At 41.0% G+C, this 20,665-nt stretch overlaps 1 protein-coding gene across 1 annotated transcript in view; it reads right to left on the bottom strand.

Annotated features, from left to right (window-relative positions):
* LOC139764959 (uncharacterized) overlaps positions 1-19,648 on the bottom strand; it is a 34,440-nt gene extending 14,792 nt beyond the window's left edge. Inside the window, exons 1-3 of the mRNA XM_071692017.1 lie at positions 19,551-19,648; positions 8,379-8,436; positions 4,421-4,832 (exon numbers count right to left, since the gene is read on the bottom strand). Coding sequence (XP_071548118.1) covers positions 4,421-4,832; positions 8,379-8,436; positions 19,551-19,555 — 475 coding nt within the window. The 5' untranslated portion in view covers positions 19,556-19,648. The remainder of the gene's footprint in view (positions 1-4,420; positions 4,833-8,378; positions 8,437-19,550) is intronic.
* Positions 19,649-20,665: the final 1,017 nt, after the last annotated feature.

Genomic DNA, 20,665 nt, shown 5'->3' with positions numbered 1-20,665 from the left:
CCTTCCAAGATAGGAATAGAAAACATCCACTGTTATCTCTTGTATTATATTACCTTCCAAGATAGGAATAGAAAACATCCACTGTTATCTCTTGTATTATATTACCTTCCAAGATAGGAATAGAAAACATCCACTGTTATCTCTTGTATTATATTACCTTCCAAGATAGGAATAGAAAACATCCACTGTTATCTCTTGTATTATATTACCTTCCAAGATAGGAATAGAAAACATCCACTGTTATCTCTTGTATTATATTACCTTCCAAGATAGGAATAGAAAACATCCACTGTTATCTCTTGTATTATATTACCTTCCAAGATAGGAATAGAAAACATCCACTGTTATCTCTTGTATTATATTACCTTCCAAGATAGGAATAGAAAACATCCACTGTTATCTCTTGTATTATATTACCTTCCAAGATAGGAATAGAAAACATCCACTGTTATCTCTTGTATTATATTACCTTCCAAGATAGGAATAGAAAACATCCACTGTTATCTCTTGTATTATATTACCTTCCAAGATAGGAATAGAAAACATCCACTGTTATCTCTTGTATTATATTACCTTCCAAGATAGGAATAGAAAACATCCACTGTTATCTCTTGTATTATATTACCTTCCAAGATAGGAATAGAAAACATCCACTGTTATCTCTTGTATTATATTACCTTCCAAGATAGGAATAGAAAACATCCACTGTTATCTCTTGTATTATATTACCTTCCAAGATAGGAATAGAAAACATCCACTGTTATCTCTTGTATTATATTACCTTCCAAGATAGGAATAGAAAACCTTTAAACAGTGGCACTATACATGCATTTACCAACCAATCAACAATATAGTCACCCACTTTCTTAAAAAATTCAACTACAATACCATCTACTCCCGCCGCCTTGCCACATTTCATCCTACGTTGGGCATTCACCACATCTTTCCTCACCAAACCACTCTCCATGACTCCCTATATCCGCCACTGTCATCGAACGCATTTAACACCCCTTCAAAATACTCACTGCATCTCTTCACTATACCACTACCTCTCATCACTTCACCCTTTGTCCCCTTTACCGATGTTCCTATTTGTTCTCGTGTCTGATGCACATCTTTTACATCTTTCCAGAACTTCTTATTCTTCCTGAAGTTAGATCATACTCTCTCGCTCCAACTCTTATTTGTTCTCTTTTTTAACTCCTACATCTTCCTCTTGACTTCCTGCCGCTTTCTCTTATACAAATCCCAATTATTTGCACTCCTTCCATGTAGATACCGGCCAAACGCTTCTCTCTTCTCTTTCACTAGCAACTTTACCTCTTCATTCCACCACTCACTATTCTTATCAGTCTGCCCACCTCCCACCTTTCACATGCCACATGTATCTCTTGCGCATGTTAGAACCGCTTTCCTAAATACCTCCCATTCCGCACCCAATCCCCTCACTTTATTTGCTCTCACCTTTTGCCATTCTACGATCAAATTCTCCTGGTATTTCTTCACAAAAATCTCTTTTCCAGGCTCATCTACTCTCACCATTCTTTTCTTCCCGACATTTTATCTTCTTTTTTGAAGACCTCCACAAATCTTCACCTTCGCCTACAAAAGATAGTGATCAGACATCCCACAGCTTCGCCTCTGAGCACATTTATGAAGACCTCCACAAATCTTCACCTTCGCCTCCAAAAGATAGTGATCGGACATCCCACAGCTTCGCCTTTTAGCACATTTACATCAGAAGTCTCTTACACACGCCTATCAGTTAATGCGTAATCCAGTAATGGCCATCAACCATCTCTAATACTCACATTCGTATTCTTGTGTGTATCTCTCTTTTTAAACCAGGTATTCCCAGTCACCAGTCTTTTTTCATCACACAACTTCACAAACTGTTCATCATTTCCATTCATAACACTGAATACCCCGCATGTATATCAACTCTTTCATAAGGCAGATACCCGTTTTAAGGACCAGTCACTAAGGGAAGATGAACACCTGGATGAACTATGGACCAGCTGCCGCGACCAGGATTGGAACCTATGTGGACACGACTCCGGGCGGCCCTTGAATGCATCATGGTCAGCAACGATGACCACTACACTAAGGAGATAAGGTATATCTATTCTAATGGGTTGTGGTAAGATACGTTCTAATGGGTAATCGGAAGCTATATTCTAAAGGGCTATGGAAAGACATATTCTAATGAATTAAGGCAAGGTGTATGCAAATAGGTTATTGCAAAGTATATTCTAATGGGTTATGGTAATGTACATTCTAAATGGCTACGGAAAAGTTATTCTAATGGTTATGGTGATGTACATTCTAAAGAGCTATGGTAATGTTCTAATGGTTATGGTAATGCATATGCTAAATGGCTATGGTAAAGTATATTGTTATGGGTTATGGTAATGTACATTCTAAATGGCTATGGTAAATTATATCATAATGGGTTATGGTAATGTACATCTAAATGGCTATGGTAAATTATATCATAATGGGTTATGGTAATGTACATTCTAAATGGCTATGGTAAATTATATCATAATGGGTTATGGTAATGTACATCTAAATGGCTATGGTAAATTATATCATAATGGGTTATGGTAATGTACATTCTAAATGGCTATGGTAAAGTATATTATTATGGGTTATAGTAATGCACATCTAAATGGCTATGGTAAAGTATATTGTAATGGGTTATAGTACCATGTACTTCTGTATGGTAAGGGAATGAGTTATAGTATATCATGTCGTCGCTGAGACATTGTTGATCCTCTGGTGTTGATAACACAGGATTGTTGAAGATCATCCACCACAAGGCCTGCCAGGTATATGTGACCATTTCTATTCTATCCAGGAAATATCCACTTATATTGCACATTCCATACTTAAGTACATACTTCTTAACCTATTTAAGATATTCCAGTCAACACTGGAAAACTCAGGTTAGTCCAGTAACGGTCCATATTGCCTATCGATATTTTCAAATCTCTTAATTTTTACCGATTTAAATAAGGACTTTGATAAGGTAATGTCGATTTGAATAAAGACTTTGGTAAGGTAATGTCGATTTAAATAAAGACTTTGATAAGGTAATGTCGATTTAAATAAGGACTTTGATAAGGTAATGTCCATTTGAATAAGGACTTTGATAAGGTAATGTCGATTTAAATAAGGACTTCGATAAGGTAATGTCGGTTTAAATAAGGACTTTGATAAGGTAATGTCGATTTAGATAAGGACTTTGATAAGGTAATGTCGATTTAAATAAGGACTTTGATAAGGTAATGTCGATTTAAATAAGGACTTTGATAAGGTAATGTCGATTTAAATAAGGACTTTGATAAGGTAATGTCGATTTAAATAAGGACTTTGATAAGGTAATGTCGATTTAAATAAGGACTTTGATAAGGTAATGTCCATTTGAATAAGGACTTTGATAAGGTAATGTCGATTTAAATAAGGACTTTGATAAGGTAATGTCGGTTTAAATAAGGACTTTGATAAGGTAATGTCGATTTAGATAAGGACTTTGATAAGGTAATGTCGATTTAAATAAGGACTTTGATAAGGTAATGTCGATTTAAATAAGGACTTTGATAAGGTAATGTCGATTTAAATAAGGACTTTGATAAGGTAATGTCGATTTAAATAAGGACTTTGATAAGGTAATGTCGATTTAAATAAGGACTTTGATAAGGTAATGTCGATTTAAATAAGGACTTTGATAAGGTAATGTCGATTTAAATAAGGACTTTGATAAGGTAATGTCGATTTAAATAAGGACTTTGATAAGGTAATGTCGATTTAGATAAGGACTTTGATAAGGTAATGTCGATTTAAATAAGGACTTTGATAAGGTAATGTCGATTTAAATAAGGACTTTGATAAGGTAATGTCGATTTAGATAAGGACTTTGATAAGGTAATGTCGATTTAAATAAGGACTTTGATAAGGTAATGTCGATTTAAATAAGGACTTTGATAAGGTAATGTCGATTTAAATAAGGACTTTGATAAGGTAATGTCGATTTAAATAAGGACTTTGATAAGGTAATGTCGATTTAAATAAGGACTTTGATAAGGTAATGTCGATTTAAATAAGGACTTTGATAAGGTAATGTCGATTTAAATAAGGACTTTGATAAGGTAATGTCGATTTAAATAAGGACTTTGATAAGGTAATGTCGATTTAAATAAGGACTTTGATAAGGTAATGTCGATTTAAATAAGGACTTTGATAAGGTAATGTCGATTTAAATAAGGACTTTGATAAGGTAATGTCGATTTAAATAAGGACTTTGATAAGGTAATGTCGATTTAAATAAGGACTTTGATAAGGTAATGTCGATTTAAATAAGGACTTTGATAAGGTAATGTCGATTCCCTCCAGATCACCAGAGTTAATGTAAACTTACCAGCAAAGGTGCAGATTCCCTTCCCTGTAGAACAAGTCAATTTCAAGCAGGTAGGGACGGCTTTGAAGGTGGGAAGGTTCGCACCATGTGAGAACCCATGGTAAGAGCTTCCGCCGTGCGTGTAGCCATGGTGAGGGCTTCCACCGTGTGAGACGCCCGGGTAAGAGCTGCTTCCAAATGAGTAGCCTTGGTAAGAGCTCCCGCCATGAGGGTCGCGTGTGTAAGAGCTTCCACCGTATGAGACGCCTGGGTGAGAGCTCCCACCATGTGAGGGGCGTGTGTAAGAGCTTCCACCATATGAGAAACCTTGGTAATCCTTCACGCCAAGTAAGCTGGGGTGAAGTACTCCGTTACCATACAGGAGGTTGTCGCTCAGGCTCCTCTCTTCCTCTGCGTGGACGAGGTCAGTGTTCTGTGTGTTCACAATAATGATCAAGTTAGCCCCTGAACACTTCATCCTAGACTATATACTTTTTTTATCTTGTATACAAAATAATAACATGAAGATGTACTGTAACTGAGAACATACATTTGTCATGGTCGCTCACAACACATTATCATACAAAGCCATCATTTGAGTCATATTGTTTCAGACATATTAAAATCATTCTTTTCCTACTGGGAAAATCTATATCAAGTGAAGAAGATGACCACACTCCTTATTCCTTATATATTACTGATAACTTCTCAAAGAAAACGTTGAGGACGAGAGATCAATATTGCTCTTGCTTGGCTGTAGGGATATATGTGGTAAAACTGGCACTGTAGAGTTGTGCTATTGTAGTGGTGGAGGGGAAATGTAGTGGTGGAGGAGGAATGTAGTGGTGGAGGGAATATGTAGTGGTGGAGAGGGAATGTAGTGGTGGAGGGCAATGCAGTGGTTGAGGGAAATGTAGTGGTGGAGGGGGAATGTAGTGGTGGAGGGGGAATATAGTGGTGAAGGGAGATGTAGTGGTGGAGGGGAATGTAGTGGTGGATGGAGAATGTGATGGTGGAGGGAGATTGTAGCGGTAGAAGGGGAATACAGTGGTGGAGGGGGGGATGGAATGGTAAAGGGGGAAGGCAGTGGTAGAGGGGAATGTAGAGGTGGAGAGGGAATGTAGTGGTGGAGGGGAAATGTAGTGATGGAGGAGGAATGTAGTGGTGGAGGGGAAATGTAGTGATGGAGAGGGAATGTAGTGGTGGAGGGCAATGCAGTGGTGGAGGGAAATGTAGAGGTGGAGAGGGAATGTAGTGGTGGAGGGGAAATGTAGTGATGGAGGAGGAATGTAGTGGTGGAGGGAAAATGTAGTGATGGAGGAGGAATGTAGTGGTGGAGGGGAAATGTAGTGGTGGAGAGGGAATGTAGTGGTGGAGGGCAATGCAGTGGTGGAGGGAAATGTAGAGGTGGAGAGGGAATGTAGTGGTGGAGGGGAAATGTAGTGGTGGAGGAGGAATGTAGTGGTGGAGGGGAAATGTAGTGGTGGAGAGGGAATGTAGTGGTGGAGGGGGAATGTAGTGGTGGAGGGGGAATGTAGTGGTGGAGGGAAATGTAGTGGTGGAGGGGGATGTAGTGGTGGAGGGGGAATGTAGTGGTGGAGGGGAAATGTAGTGGTGGAGGAGGAATGTAGTGGTGGAGGGGAAATGTAGTGGTGGAGAGGGAATGTAGTGGTGGAGGGGAATGTAGTGGTGGAGGGGGAATGTAGTGGTGTAGGGAAATGTAGTGGTGGAGGGGGATGTAGTGGTGGAAGGGAATCTAGTGGTGGAGGGGAAACGTAGGGGTGGAGAATGAATGTAGTGGTGGAGGGGGAACGTAGCGGGGGGGGGGGTAACGTAGGAGTGGAGAATGAATGTAGTGGTGGAAAGAAAATGTTGTGGTGAAGGGAAATGTAGTGGAGGAGGGGGATTGTAGTGGTAGAGGAGGAAATTTCACACTGGAGGAGGGAATTTAGTGGTTGAGGAAGAATGTAGTGGTGGAAAGGGAATGTAGGGGTGGAGGAGGGAATTTAGTGGTGAAGAGGGAACGTTGTGGTGGATGGAGAATGTAGTGGTGGAGAGGGAATGTAGTGGTGGAGAGGGGGTGTAGTGGTGGAGGGAAATGTAGTGATGAAGGGGAATGTAATGGTAGAGAAGGAATGTAGTGATGAACGGGGAGTGTAGTGGTGGAGGAGGGGGGATGTAGTTGTGGAGGGATTTGGTAGTGGAAGGGGAATGTAGTGGTGGAGTGGTAAAGTATTGGTTGAGGAGGAATGTAGTGTGGAGGAGGAATGTAGGGGTATAGGGGGAATTTAGTGGTGGAGGAGGGGAATATAGTGTTGGAAGGGGAATATAGTGGTGAAGGGAAATTCTTATATCAGTGGAGGAGAAATGTAGTGGTGGAGGGGGAATGAAGTGGTGGACGGGAGAATGTAAAGGTGGAGGGGAATTTATTGGTGGAGGGGAATGTATTGGTGGATGAAGAATGTAGTGGTGAAAGAAAATGGAGTGGTGGAGGGGGACTGCAGTGGTAGAGAGGGAAAGTAGCGGTGAAGAGGAATGTACATAGAATGCTAAGACTTTGTCATAGGCTTTATAGAAAGTCTATTCTTGTTCATCTACTCTTAGCTTGCCCCTACTTTGGAGTAGGATATACTCTAACGTCTACTTTGAGGAGTATTTGTACTGATTACAAAGTACTACTGATTAAACACCTATTGACGCACTTATGATTACATAGTGTAAGAAGAGCGAGGACTATTGGATTCCAATATATTGGAGCAACACATGGGACTGAAACAACAACATGGCTACAGACGATAGGGATAATGTTCTGAGATATATATATTCACATTAACAATTAATAGATTGAGAAATAGACATTGAGGAAATAACTTCCAAGAAATGAGTGGGCGCTAGAATGAACATTACAGATGGAGAATATTATGGGAAAACTGAATGAAGAGAATATCTTCATACAGAGAAGCGAGAGTATAGCAGATGGGCTCTACATGAACAAGATGGTGTAGGAGATTTACTCTACATGAACAAGATGGTGTAGGAGATGGACTCTACATGAACAAGATAGGGTAGGAGTTGGACTCTACTGGAGAAAGATAGTACAGGAAATGGACTCGACTGGAGCAAGATAGAATAGATGGACTCTACTGGAACAAGATAGTATAGGAAATGGACTCGACTGGAGCAAGATAGAATAGATGGACTCTACTGGAGCAAGATAGTATAGGAGTTGGACTCTACTGGAGTAAGATATCATAGGCTTTGAACTCTACTGGGGCAAGATAGTATACGAATTGGCTCTACTGGAGAAAGATAGCATAGGGTTTGGACTCTTCTGGAGCAACATAGTATGGGAGGTGGAATCTGCTGGAGGATAATATCATAGGAGCAAGATTTTTTAGGAGCAAGACAGTATGGGAGTCGGACTCTACTTGACCAAGAGAGCATGGGTGTTAGACTCTATTGGAGAAAGACAGAATAGGGGTTGGACTCTACAGTAATGAGAGAGAGAGAGAGAGAGAGAGAGAGAGAGAGAGAGAGAGAGAGAGAGAGAGAGAGAGAGAGAGAGAGAGAGAGAGAGAGAGAGAGAGAGAGAGAGAGAGAGAGAGAGAGAGAGATGTATGGTGGTGAGTGAAGGGTTCTGTGTCACACAACATTCAGTACGTGAGATGTATGGTGGTGAGTGAAGGGTTCTGTGTCACACAACATTCAGTACGTGAGATGTATGGTGGTGAGTGAAGGGTTCTGTGTCACACAACATTCAGTACGTGAGATGTATGGTGGTGAGTGAAGGGTTCTGTGTCACACAACATTCAGTACGTGAGATGTATGGTGGTGAGTGAAGGGTTCTGTGTCACACAACATTCAGTACGTGAGATGTATGGTGGTGAGTGAAGGGTTCTGTGTCACACAACATTCAGTACGTGAGATGTATGGTGGTGAGTGAAGGGTTCTGTGTCACAGGACCTTACCGTTCACTTACCATCGTCACCACCAGGAGGAACATCATCTTCAACATTGCCACAACAGATGTCTTCATCCTGCACGAAGATAATAGCTCATTTTATTGTGCATAATATCACATCAGCCATAAATGTGACCTATTTTGTATTACAAATTACATAATCTCTCTCTCTCTCTCTCTCTCTCTCTCTCTCTCTCTCTCTCTCTCTCTCTCTCTCTCTCTCTCTCTCTCTCTCTCTCTCTCTCTCTCTCTCTCTCTCTCTCTGTATATCATCCGTGGAATAGGGGAGAAAGAATACCTCCCACGTATTCCCTGCGTGTCGTAGGGGATTTAATGGCTGGGGGGGTTGGGGCGCTGGAGATCCTCCCCTCGAGTTTTTCCTCTTGCAAAAGAGCGAATGGAGGAGGCCAAGAAAGGAATTTCCCTCTAAGGCTCAGTTTAAGATTTTACTATACTTTGTCGCTGTCTCCAGCGTTAGCGAAGTAGCGCAAGGAAACACGAGAGAATGGCCCAAAACCCACACACATACACGTGTATATGCATGAACGCCCACACACGTACATGTACATACCTATACATTTCAACGTATACATACATATACATACACAGACATATACATACATACACACGTACATATTCATACTTGCCGCCTTCATCCATTTTCGTCGCCACCTCACCACACATGGAATGGCACCCCTCTCCCCACGGGCGCGTGCGAGGTAGCGCTAGGAAAAGACAACAAAGGCCACATTCGTTCACACTCAGTTTCTATCTGTCATGTGTAATACACCGAAACCACAGCTCCCTTTCCACATCCAGGCCACATAAAACTTTCCATTGTTTACGCCAGACCCTTTACATGCTCTGGTTCATTGCATTGACAGCACGTCGACCCCGGTATACCACATCGTTCCAATTCACTCTATTTCTTGCACGCCTTTCACTCTCCTGTATGTTCAGGCCCCGATCGTTCAAAATCTTTTTCATTCCATCCTTCTACCTCCAATTTAGTCTCCCAGTTCTCGTTCCCTCCACCTCTGACACATTTATCCTCTTGGTCAATCTTTCCTCACTCATTTCTCCATGTGACCAAACCATTTCAGCACACCCTTATCTGCTTTCTCAACCACTCTTTTTATCACCACACATCTCTCTTACCCTTTCAGTACTTACTCGTTGGACAAGGAGAGATCTGACTGTCTGCATAAGTCATCGCAAAACAAACAGACGGAGTCAACAAGGAACCAGATGGTATCCAGTGTTGTCATATCTGTCTAACGTGTATGATAGTTTAGTATTATCTACGTATAGTTGCTTCTTGATATATTGGGAATGTTATATCTTGCAAGTGAGCGTATAGTATACATTATCACTAGAGCTACTGTATGGGGAAAGATGCCAGTTATGGGTACTCTTGTAAGACGGTTTAGCTAGTAAGGAGCAAACCATCAAATCATAAGAATAAGGTAAGGAATTAACGCGTAAAATAATTCATGGCATGTATCATGAGTATAGCTGTAAGTTGATAATAGAGATTAGATTGTTAAAGTCTCAAGGGACATGTCCTCGTCCATAGCTGGTCCCACATAGGATAATGCAAATTGCAAAAGTTTACTATTTACGGTGTTCTAATATGAACATAAAGTGAGACAGTTTCAAATTATGAACGTTGTCCGTTCATAGTCCTTGTAAGGGAGAGTGATTAAGGGAGGGGCGGGATCAGATGGTTGGGGGTTGACCTAAGTAGCTGGGTGTGTCTTGAACAACTTTTCATGTTTTCGTGTTTTGTCAACTCTCTCATAATGATTTAATTCATGCGAGGATCGGCCTTAAAATTGCCTGGAGATAAATTAAGGTCATTGATATTAGCAACTAAGACAGATTCATTGACGTTACGTGTGGCATAATCAGCAGAGGGGTATAGAATAACGGGATTTTCAAGATCTATGGGGGTGATAATTTTCAGGACAATGTTTAGCAATTGCATTTTTGTGGTCTTCCCTGCGTACTGAATGTCCGTGCTAATAACACGTCTCCGTTACATTTTTACCAATCTGGCCGACACAAATATAGTGGTCCTAATTCTCAACAAAATTAAACGGAGCATTTGATTCTTGTCCTGTTCTTACACTATATTCCTTTTGCTTAAGTCAAACATAAAGATCCTTACCTGTCTGCCCAACATGAAACATATTACAGTTTTTACAGGGGATTCTGTAAGCACAACCTGCAGAAATTTCTGGTGAATTTTAAATTAAGATATTCTTTGTAGTATCGTTACCACTGAAGGCTGAATTTATATAAAAGGATTCAAGCAACCTGGGAAGTAATGTAGAATTATCACTAAAAGGGAGAACTAAAAGTTTTTTGGTATCAAGGTATCAAGGGGAGGTTTAACTCTCTAATGTTGAGGTGAGTAATGATGAAGATAAAAACAAACATTGGTGGGTTTTCTGTATATGCTAAACTTAAACGTGTTTCTATCCCTATGGATCATGTAAAATAAAAATAGCAACGCACAAATACCTTCCATTTCCATAGTAATTTTGATACAAGGTACTAAATTGTTAAGTAAAGGGAGAAATGTTTGTAGATTTTCGTTTGTTGGCCAAGCACAAAGAACATCATCTGCATACCAAAATCAAATTGCCTTAGAGGGTGAGATATCCCCTCGTACTTTTGTTTCAAAGAATTCCATGTAAAGATTACTTAATACTAGTGAGAGAGAGATACCAATTGCCATACCCAATTTCTGAGCTTAATATTCTCCATTAAATTGAAATAAACGCAATTGTATCAATTCAATAAACACAGAATCTGAAACAGGTGAATCAAGATTATCCAAGACATCAATAAAAAATATTCTAAGAGGTCATCAAGTGGAACTTTTGTGAACAAGGATGAAACATCAAAACTTTGTTTGTAATCAAAATCACCATGGATATCACTAAGCTTAACTAAATTTACATTCTTCATGATTTTAGAATTTGATATCTTACCTACGAGTGAGCTTAATAAAGAAACTAACCATTTTGATGATTCATATGAGATAGGACCCAGTGAGCTCACTTTAGGTCTTGCTGGAAAGTTTGGCTTATTTATTTTGATAAGTTCATACATATATAGGAATGAAGGGAACAATGATGAAAAACCTTTGATGAGAGAATCATTATCTTTCAACAACAACTTCAGTTTTCTATTAAAGTAAGAATCAACTACTTCCAGGGGATTTTACTGAGTTTAAAGTATATTGTGTCATCACATAAACGCAATTCATTTTTAATTAATGATTAATTTCGTCCTAAATGACAACTGCGTTGGCCAAAATAGCTTTAATTATATGTATTTCATCATCTTATTACAAATTGTTAATAGCACTGATTAATCTTTTTGGACAATTTGGAACAGCTATTTTGACAAACTGGCATACACTACACTTTTACAAATGTTCACATCATCATTAGATGATTTACTGTACATTTCCAAATTATGAAAGATCTTGCAATATCAACACAATTAACTTCTTTGTTTGAACAAACAAGACTTATCCCATAGTCTATGCCACTCAAAGAATCCTTGTCAAGTTGTTAATTGGAAAGAATCACAACAAAGGAATCACTGCTTTCATTAAAGTCGTTTAACTTACAGCGAACGGAACCATGGAAGCGGAATTGAGTCATAGGGTGGATAAGGGGGCGAAGGTTCTGGGAGTATTGAGAAATATGTGGAAAGAGAGGTCATTATATGAGACGGCGAAAATGGACATGTTTGAAGGTGTAGTAGTACCAACGATGTTGTATGGATGTGAAGCATGGGCTATGAATGAGGAAGTGCGGAGGAAGTTGAATGTGCTGGAATAACGTTACGATAACACTATGTGGTGTGAGATGGTTTGATAGATTAATGCAAGAGGTATATTAATAAGAAGAGTGTGTTTGAGAGAGCTGAAGAGTGTTTGCTGAAATGATTTAGATATATGCAGAGAATGAGTGAGGAAAGGTTGACCAAGAGGATATATGTGTCAAACATGGAGAAGACAAGGAGGGGGGATGAAATTGGAGGTGGAAGGATATACTGAAAAAAAGTTTGAGTTATCGTGGTCAGAACATGCAGGGGGGTGAAAGGCTTGCACGGTATAAAGTGAAGTGAAACGATATGGTACTGCAGGAAGTCGACGTGCCGTAAATGAATTGAACCAAAGTATGTGAATCGATCTAATGAAGATGATGGAAAGGTGTGTAGGGTCCGGCTGTGGATAGGGAGGTGTGGTTTCGGTGCATTACACACGACAGCTAGAGAATGGATGAGAACGTATGCGGCCTTTCTTCGCCTGTTCCTGGCGTTACATCGCTACAGCGGAAAACGGCGATGAATGTGAAGGCGATCCAAAGGGGGCGGGAGCGGGGGGACTCGTAACCATCCCATTCTTGTGTTTAGATATCTAAAAAGGGAAACAGAAGAAGGAGTCAAGCGAGGAGTGCCCATCCACCTCGAAGGCTCAGATTAGGGTGTCTGAATGTTTGCGGATGTAAGCAAGATGAGAAGAAAGGAGAGATAGGTAGTATTTTTGAGGAAAGGAACGTGGATGTTTTGGCTCTGAGTGCAACGAAGCTCAAGGGTATAGGGGAAGAGTGGTTTGGGTAAGTCTTGGGAGTAAAGTCAGGGGTTAGTAAGAGGACAAGAGCTAAGGAAAGAGAGGCACTACTCCTGAAGCAGGAGTTGTGGAAGTATGTGACAGAGTCTAAGAAAGTAATTTTTAGATTGATATGGGTAGAACTGTAAGTGGATGGAGAGAGCCGGATGATTATTGGTGCCTATGCACCAGGTCATGGGAAGAAAGATCATGAGAAGGAAGTGTTTTGGAAGCAGTTGAGTGAGTGTTAGCAGCTTTGATGCACGAGATCGGATTATAGTGATGGATGATTTAAATGCGAAGGTGAGTAATGTGGGAGATGTGGATATGATTGGTGTACATTGGGTGTTCAGTGTTGTAAATGGAAATGGAAGAGCTTGTGAATTTGTGTGCTGAAAAAAGACTGGTTATAAGGAATACCTGGTCTAAAAAGAGAGATATACATAAGTATACGTATGTCAGTAGGAGATATTGTCAAAGGGCATTACTGGATTACGTGTTAATTGATAGGCATGTAAAAGAGAGACTTTTAGATGTTGATGTGTTGAGAGGGGCAGCTGGAGGGATGTCTGATCACTATCTTGTGGAGGCGAAGGTGAAAATTTGTGGAGGTTTCCAAAGAAGAGAGAATGTTGGGGAGGAGAGAGTGGCGAGGGTAAGTGAGCTTGGATAGGAGACTTGTGTGAGGAAGCACCAGGAAAGATTGAGTGTAGAATGGCAAAAGGTGAGAGCAAATGACGTGAAGAATGGGTTGTATTCAAGGAAGCAGTGATGGCTTGCGCAAAAGATACACGTGGCATGAGAAAGGTAGGAAAGGGGCAGTGAGTGGGGGGATGAAGAAGTAAGGTTGATAATGAAAGAGGAAAGAGAGTTGTTTGGATGATATTTGCAGAGAAGTAGTGCAAATGACTGAGAGATCCATAAAAGAAAGTGGCAGGAGGTCAAAAGAAAGGTGCAAGAGGTGACAAAGAGGGCAAGAGAATTTGGGTGGGAGAGTATCATTAGATTTCAGGTTCAATAAAAGGTGTTTTGGAAGGAGGTAAATAACGTGCGTAAGACAAGAAAACAAATGGGAACATCGATGAAAGGGGCAAGTGGGAAGGTTGTAATAGGTAGTGATGAAGTGAGGAAGGGATGGAGTGAGTATTTTGAAGGTTTGTTGAATGTGTTTGATGATAGAGTGGCAGATCAGATATAGATTGTTTTAGTCTGGATGGTGTGCGAAGGGAAAGGGCCAGGAAGAATGGTTTGGTAAACAGAGAAGAGGTAGTGAAAGCATTGCGGAAGATGAAAGCCGGCAAGGTGGGTTTACAGTGGAATTTATCATAATCACTGTATGTATGGATCATGGTGAAGTGCCTGAGGATTGGCGGAATGCCATTGTACAAAGGCAAAGGGGATAAAGATGAGTGTTCAAATTACAGTGGTATAAGTGTACCGAGTATTTCTGGGAAATTATATATGAGGGTATTGATTGAGAGGGTAAAGGCATGTACAGAGCATCAGACTAGGGAAGAGCAGAGTGGTTTCAGAAGTGGTAGAGAACGTGTGGATCAGGTGTTTGCTTTGAAGAAAGTATTTGAGAAATACGTAGAAAAAACTGATGGATCTGTATGCAGCATTTATGGATCTGGAGAAGGCATAAGATAGGGTTGATAGAGATAATTTGTGGAAGGCTTTAAAAGTATATGGTGTGGGAGGTAAGTTGCCAGAAGGAGTGAAAAGTTTTTACCAAGGATGTAAGGCATGTGTACGAGTAGGAAGGGAGGAGAGTAACTGGTTCCCAGTGAATGTCGGTTTGCGGCAGGGGTATGTGATGTCCCCACGGTTGTTTAATATGTTTATGGATGGGGTGGTTTGGAAGATAAATGCAAGAGTTTTGGAAAGATGGGCAAGTATACAGGCGATTCAGCGACGTAGCACCAGGAAAACAGACAAAAACGGTCACATTAGTTCACACTCAGTCTCCAGCTGTCATGTGTAATGCACCGAAACCACAGCTCCCTATCCACATCCAGGCCCCACAGACCTTTCCATGGTATACCCCAGACGTTTGACATGCCTCGGTTCAGATCATTGACAGCACGTCGACCCCGGTATACCACAACCTTCCAATTCACTTTATTCCTTGCACTCCTCTCACCCTCCTGAATGTTCAGGCCCCGATTGCTCAAAATCTTTTTTCACTCCGTCTTTCCACCTCCAATTTGGTTTCCCGCTTCTTGTTCCCTCCACCTCTGACACATATATAACCTCTTTGGCAATCTTTCCTGTCCAAACCATTTCAACACACCGTCTTTTGCTCTCTCAACCACTCTCCTTTTATTTCCATCTTTCTAACCCTTTCATTACTCACACGATCAAGTCACCTCACCACATATTGTCCTCAAACATTTCAATTCCAACACATCCACTCTTATCCGTACAACCCTATCTATAGCCCATGCCTTGCAACCATATAAGATTATTAGAACTATCATTCCTTCAAATATACCCATTTTTGCTCTCCGAGATACGTTCTCTCCTTCCGCACATTCTTCATCGCTCCCACAACCTTCGCTTCCACCCCCACCCTGTGACTCACTTCCGCTTCCATGGTTACATCCGCTGCTAAGTCCACCCCAAGATATCTAAAACACCTCACTTCCTCCAGCTTTTTTCCATTTAAGCTTACATCTCAATTAACTTGTCCCTCAACCCAACTGAACCTAATAACCTAGCTCTTATTCACATTTACTCTCAACTTTCTCCTTTCACACACTTTTCCAAGCTCAGTCACCAAGCTCTGCAGTTTCTCACATGAATCAACCACTTGAGCTGTATCAGCGGCGAACAACAATTGACTCACTTCCTAGGCCCTCTAATCCACAACAGACTGCATACTTGCCCCTCTCTCCAAAACTTGCATTTACCTCCCTAACCATCACATCTATAAACAAATTAAACAACCATAGAGACATCACACACCCCTGCCGCAGACCGACATTCACTGGGAACCAATCTTTCTCTCTTTCTACTCGTATACATGCATTGGTAAAAACTTTTCACTGCTTCTAGCAACTTACCTCCACACCATATACACGTAAATCCTTCCACAAAGCATCTATAATAACCCTATCATATGCCTTCTCCAGATCCATAAATGCTGCATACAAATCCATAAGGTTTTCTAAGTATTTCTCTCGTACATTCTTTAAAGCAAACACCTGATCCACACATCCTCTACCACCTCTGAAACCACACTGCTCTGTATGTGCCTTCACTCTCTCTGTCAATACCCTCCCATATAATTTCCCAGGAATACTCAACAAACGTATGCCTCTGTAGTTTGAACACTGAACTTTATCCCCTTTGCCTTTGTAAAATGGCACTATGCATGCATTCCGCCAATCCTCAGGCACTTCTCTGTGATCCATCTATACACAACCGATTAACAACAGTCACCACCTCTTATACTAAATTCCACTGCAATACCATCCAATCCCGCCGCCTTGCTGGATTTCATTTTCTGCAAAGCTTTCACTATTTCTTCTCTGTTTACCAAATCATTCTCCCTGACCCTCTCACTTCGCACACCGCCTCGACCAAAACACCCTATATCTGCCACTCTATCATCAAACGCATTCAACAAACCTTTAAAATACTCACTCCATCTCCTTACTTCATCACTACCTGTTATTACCTTCCCAATTGCCTCCTTCACATTTTTTCCCATTTGTTCTCTTGTCTTACGTTATTTACCTGATTCCAAAGTATCATTCTACTTTCCCTAAAATTTAATGATACTCCCTCACCCCAACTCTCATTTGCCCTTTTTTCACATTGTACACCTTTCTTTTGACCTCCTGCCGCTTTCTTTTATACATCTCCCAGTCATTTGCACTTCTTTCCTGCAAGTATAGTCTAGATGCCTCTCTTTTCTCTTTCACTAACAACTTTACTTCTTCATCCCACCACTAACTACCCTTTCTGATCTGCCCACCTCCCATCTTTCTCATACCAAATGCATCTTTTGCGCAAGCCATCACTGCTTCCCTAAACGCATTCCATTCCTCACCCACTCCCCTCACTTCATTTGCTCTTACCTTTTGCCATTCTACACTCAATCTCTCCTGATACTTCCTCACACAACTCTCCCTTTCAAGCTCACCTACTCTCATCACTCTCTTCTCCCAACATTCTTCTGAAAATCTCTGCTAATCTTCATCTTCGCCTCCAAAACGTAGTGATCAGACACCCCTCCAGCTGCCCCTTTCAGCACAATAACATCCAGAAGTCTCTCCTTTACTCGCCTATCAATTAACTCGTAATCCATCAATGTCCTTTGACCATCTCTTCTACTCGCATACGTGTACTTATGTATATCTCTGTTTTTAAACCAAGAATTCCCAGTCACCAGTCTTTTTTCATCATACAAATCGGCACGTTCTTCACCATTTCCATTTACAACGCTGAACACCCCATGTATACCAATTATACCCTCAACTGCCACATTACTCAACTTCGCGTTCAAATCACCCATCACTATAACCCGATCTCGTGCATCAAAGCTGCTAACACACTCACTCAGCTTCTCCCAAAACACTTACCTTTCATGATTTTTCTTCTCATGACCAGGGGCATAGGCACCAATATTCACCCATCTTTCTCCATCCACTTTCAACTTATCCACATCCATCTAGAATTTACCTTCTTACACTCTAATCTCATACTCCCACAACCCCTGCTTCAAGAGTATTGCTACTTCCTCTTTTGCTCTTGTCCTCTCACCAACCCCTGACTTTACTCCCAAGACTTTCCTAAATCACTCTTCCCCTTTAAGCTTGAGCCAGAACACCCAGGTTTATTTCCTCAAACATACTACCTATCTCCCCTTTCTTCTCATCTTGGTTACATCCACACACATTCAGACACCCCAATATGAGCCTTCGAGGAGGCTGAGCACTCCCCGCTTGACTCATTCTCTTCTTTCCCTTCTTAGAAATTTAAATACAAGGGGGGGGGGGGGGTTCCAGTCCCCCACTCCATCCTCCTTTAGACGCCTTGTACCACATGTGGAGGAATACGTGGAAAGTATTCTTTCTCCCCTCTATACTTTGAGCGATCGGAGCCTGAACATACAGGAGGGTGAAAGGCATGCAAGGAATAGAATGAATTGGAACGATGTGGTATACCGGGATCGACGTGCTGTCAATGGGTTGAACCAGGGCATGTGAAGCATCAGGGGGTAAACCATGGAAAGTTTTGTGGAGCCTGGATGTAGAAAGGGAGCTGTAGTTTTGGTGCTTACACATGACAACTAGAGACGGAGTGTGAAAGAATGTGGCCTTTGTTGTCTTTTCCTGGCGCTACCTCGCGCGCGCGCGGGGAGAGGGAGGTGCTGTATCATGTGTGGCGGGGTGGCGACGAGAATGGATGAAGGCAGCAAGTATGAATATGTACATGTGTATATTTGTATATGTACGTATATGTCTGTATACGTGGATATGTATAGATATGTATATATGCGTGTGTGGGCGTTTATGTATATACATGTGTATGTGGGTGGGGTGGACCATTCTTTCGTCGGTTTCCTTGCGCTATGTCGCTAACGCGGGAGACAGCGGCTAAGTATAATAAAGATAGTAAGTATTATATATTCTTTTTTTCTTTCATACATATTCGCCATTTCCCGCATTAGTGAGGTGGCACCAAGAATAGAGGACTGAGCCTAAGAGGGAAAATCCTTACTTAGCTCCCCCTCTATTCCTTTTTTTTTGGCAAAATAAAAACGGGGGGTGAGGATTTCCAGCCCCCCGCTCCCTCCCCTTTTAGTCTCCTATCTCTAGGGATAAAATATCATATATATATATATATATAAATATATATATATATATATATATATATATATATATATATACATATATATATATACATATATATATATATATATATATATATATATATATATATATATATATATATATATATATATATATATATATATATATATTCATATATATATATATTCCTGTGAGTCCACGAGGAAAATGAAACAGGAAAAGTTCCCAAGTGCACTTTAGTGAAATAATCACATCATCAGGGGAGACACAAGAGAGAAATATAACAGTCAGTTGATATACAACGAAGAGACGTAGCTAGGACGCCATTTGGTAAAAGATTGCCAAAGTCTAGTTTGAACACCACTTTTCTCTGACTGACTGCTACCAGGCTGGTGGGTCAGCGTAATGTGTGCTATGCCACATACCACTGGCCAGTGTCAGGTAGGCTGGGAGGTCCAGAGTGTGGCATGCCAACTGTCAGGGTCAGTATGGCCGTCATTATCAAGTTATAACCACCAGTCGAAAAGAAATAATATTCTTCAAGTGATAAAGATAATTACGGTATGTGTGGCCATTGGTTACACATAGAAAACGTGATCTCATAAAATGTAATCTACTGTTCACTCTAGCAACTCCAGTTGGTTATGCCAGTGACCAATACTCATGATGCTGTTCTAATTCATATTAGAAGAAATAGAAACATCCGAGGTTTAAATAGCAGAATAAGTTACTTACTTCATCAGCAGACACAACAGTGTTCGGACAGTAGTTCAGCGGCTGGTGATGTGCGATCACCTGGGAGTCTGACGGAGCACTGATGGAGCGACCCCTGGCGGGGGGTTTATGTATCTACTGTAGGTGATGGGCGGGGCCTCCCAGCAGTCAGAGCCAGAGTCACGGATCACTTTGATTAACTTTGTAATATTTTGTTCATATTTACATAGATATACGAGTGTTCTGATGTTTTTGTTTGTGCGGAATAAAGGAGGAAGGAGCGGGGGAGGGGGCTGGAAATCCTCTCTTCTTGTATCTCGATTTCTAGAAGAGGAAACAGAAGGGGTCATGCAGGGTGTGCTCATCCTCCTCGAAGGCTCAGATTGGGGTGCCTAAATGTGTGTGAATGTAACGAAGATTAGAAAGGAGGAGAGGTAGATAGTATGTTTGAATTTCTGGCTCTGAGTGAAACAAAATTCTATGGTAAAGGGGAAGAATGGTGTGGAAATGTGTTGAGAATAAAGTCAGGGGTTTGTGAGAGGACAATATCCAAGAGAGGCGTAGCATTGCTCCTGAAGCAGGAGTTGTGGGTGTGCGTGATAGAGTGCAAGGAAGTAAATTTTAGATTGATGTGGGTAAAACTGAAAGTGGACGGCGAGAGTTATGTGCTTAAGCACCCTGGCCATAAGAAAAATCATGAGAGGCAAGTGTTTTAGGAGCAGTTGGGTGTCAATGATGGGTGATTTAATTGTGAAGGGTGAGAATGTGGTAGTTGAGAGTAATACTGGGGAGCAAGGGGTATTCAGAGTTATGAACAGAAATAGTGAAGAACTTGTGGAGTTGTGATCTGAAAAAGGACTGGTGATTGGGAACACCTGGTTTAAAAAGGGAAATATACACAAGAATGCGTATGGAAGTAGGGACGATAATGAGCGGGATTACATATCAATTGATAGGCGCGTAAAAGAGAGACTTTTAGACGTACATGTGCTGATAGGGGCAGCTGGTGGGATGTCTGATCACAATCTTGTGGAGGCGAAGTTGAAGATTTGTGCAGGTTTATCGAAAAAGAGGAAACAATATCGGTGCGAAGCGATTGGCAAGAATAAGTGAGCTAGGAGGAGACTTGCTTGAAG

This window comes from Panulirus ornatus, chromosome 52, assembly GCF_036320965.1.
Source record: "Panulirus ornatus isolate Po-2019 chromosome 52, ASM3632096v1, whole genome shotgun sequence".
NCBI classification, from domain to species: Eukaryota; Metazoa; Arthropoda; class Malacostraca; order Decapoda; family Palinuridae; genus Panulirus; species Panulirus ornatus.
Note: the sequence above shows the minus strand (reverse complement) of the source record. Positions and strands in the feature narration are given on the sequence as shown.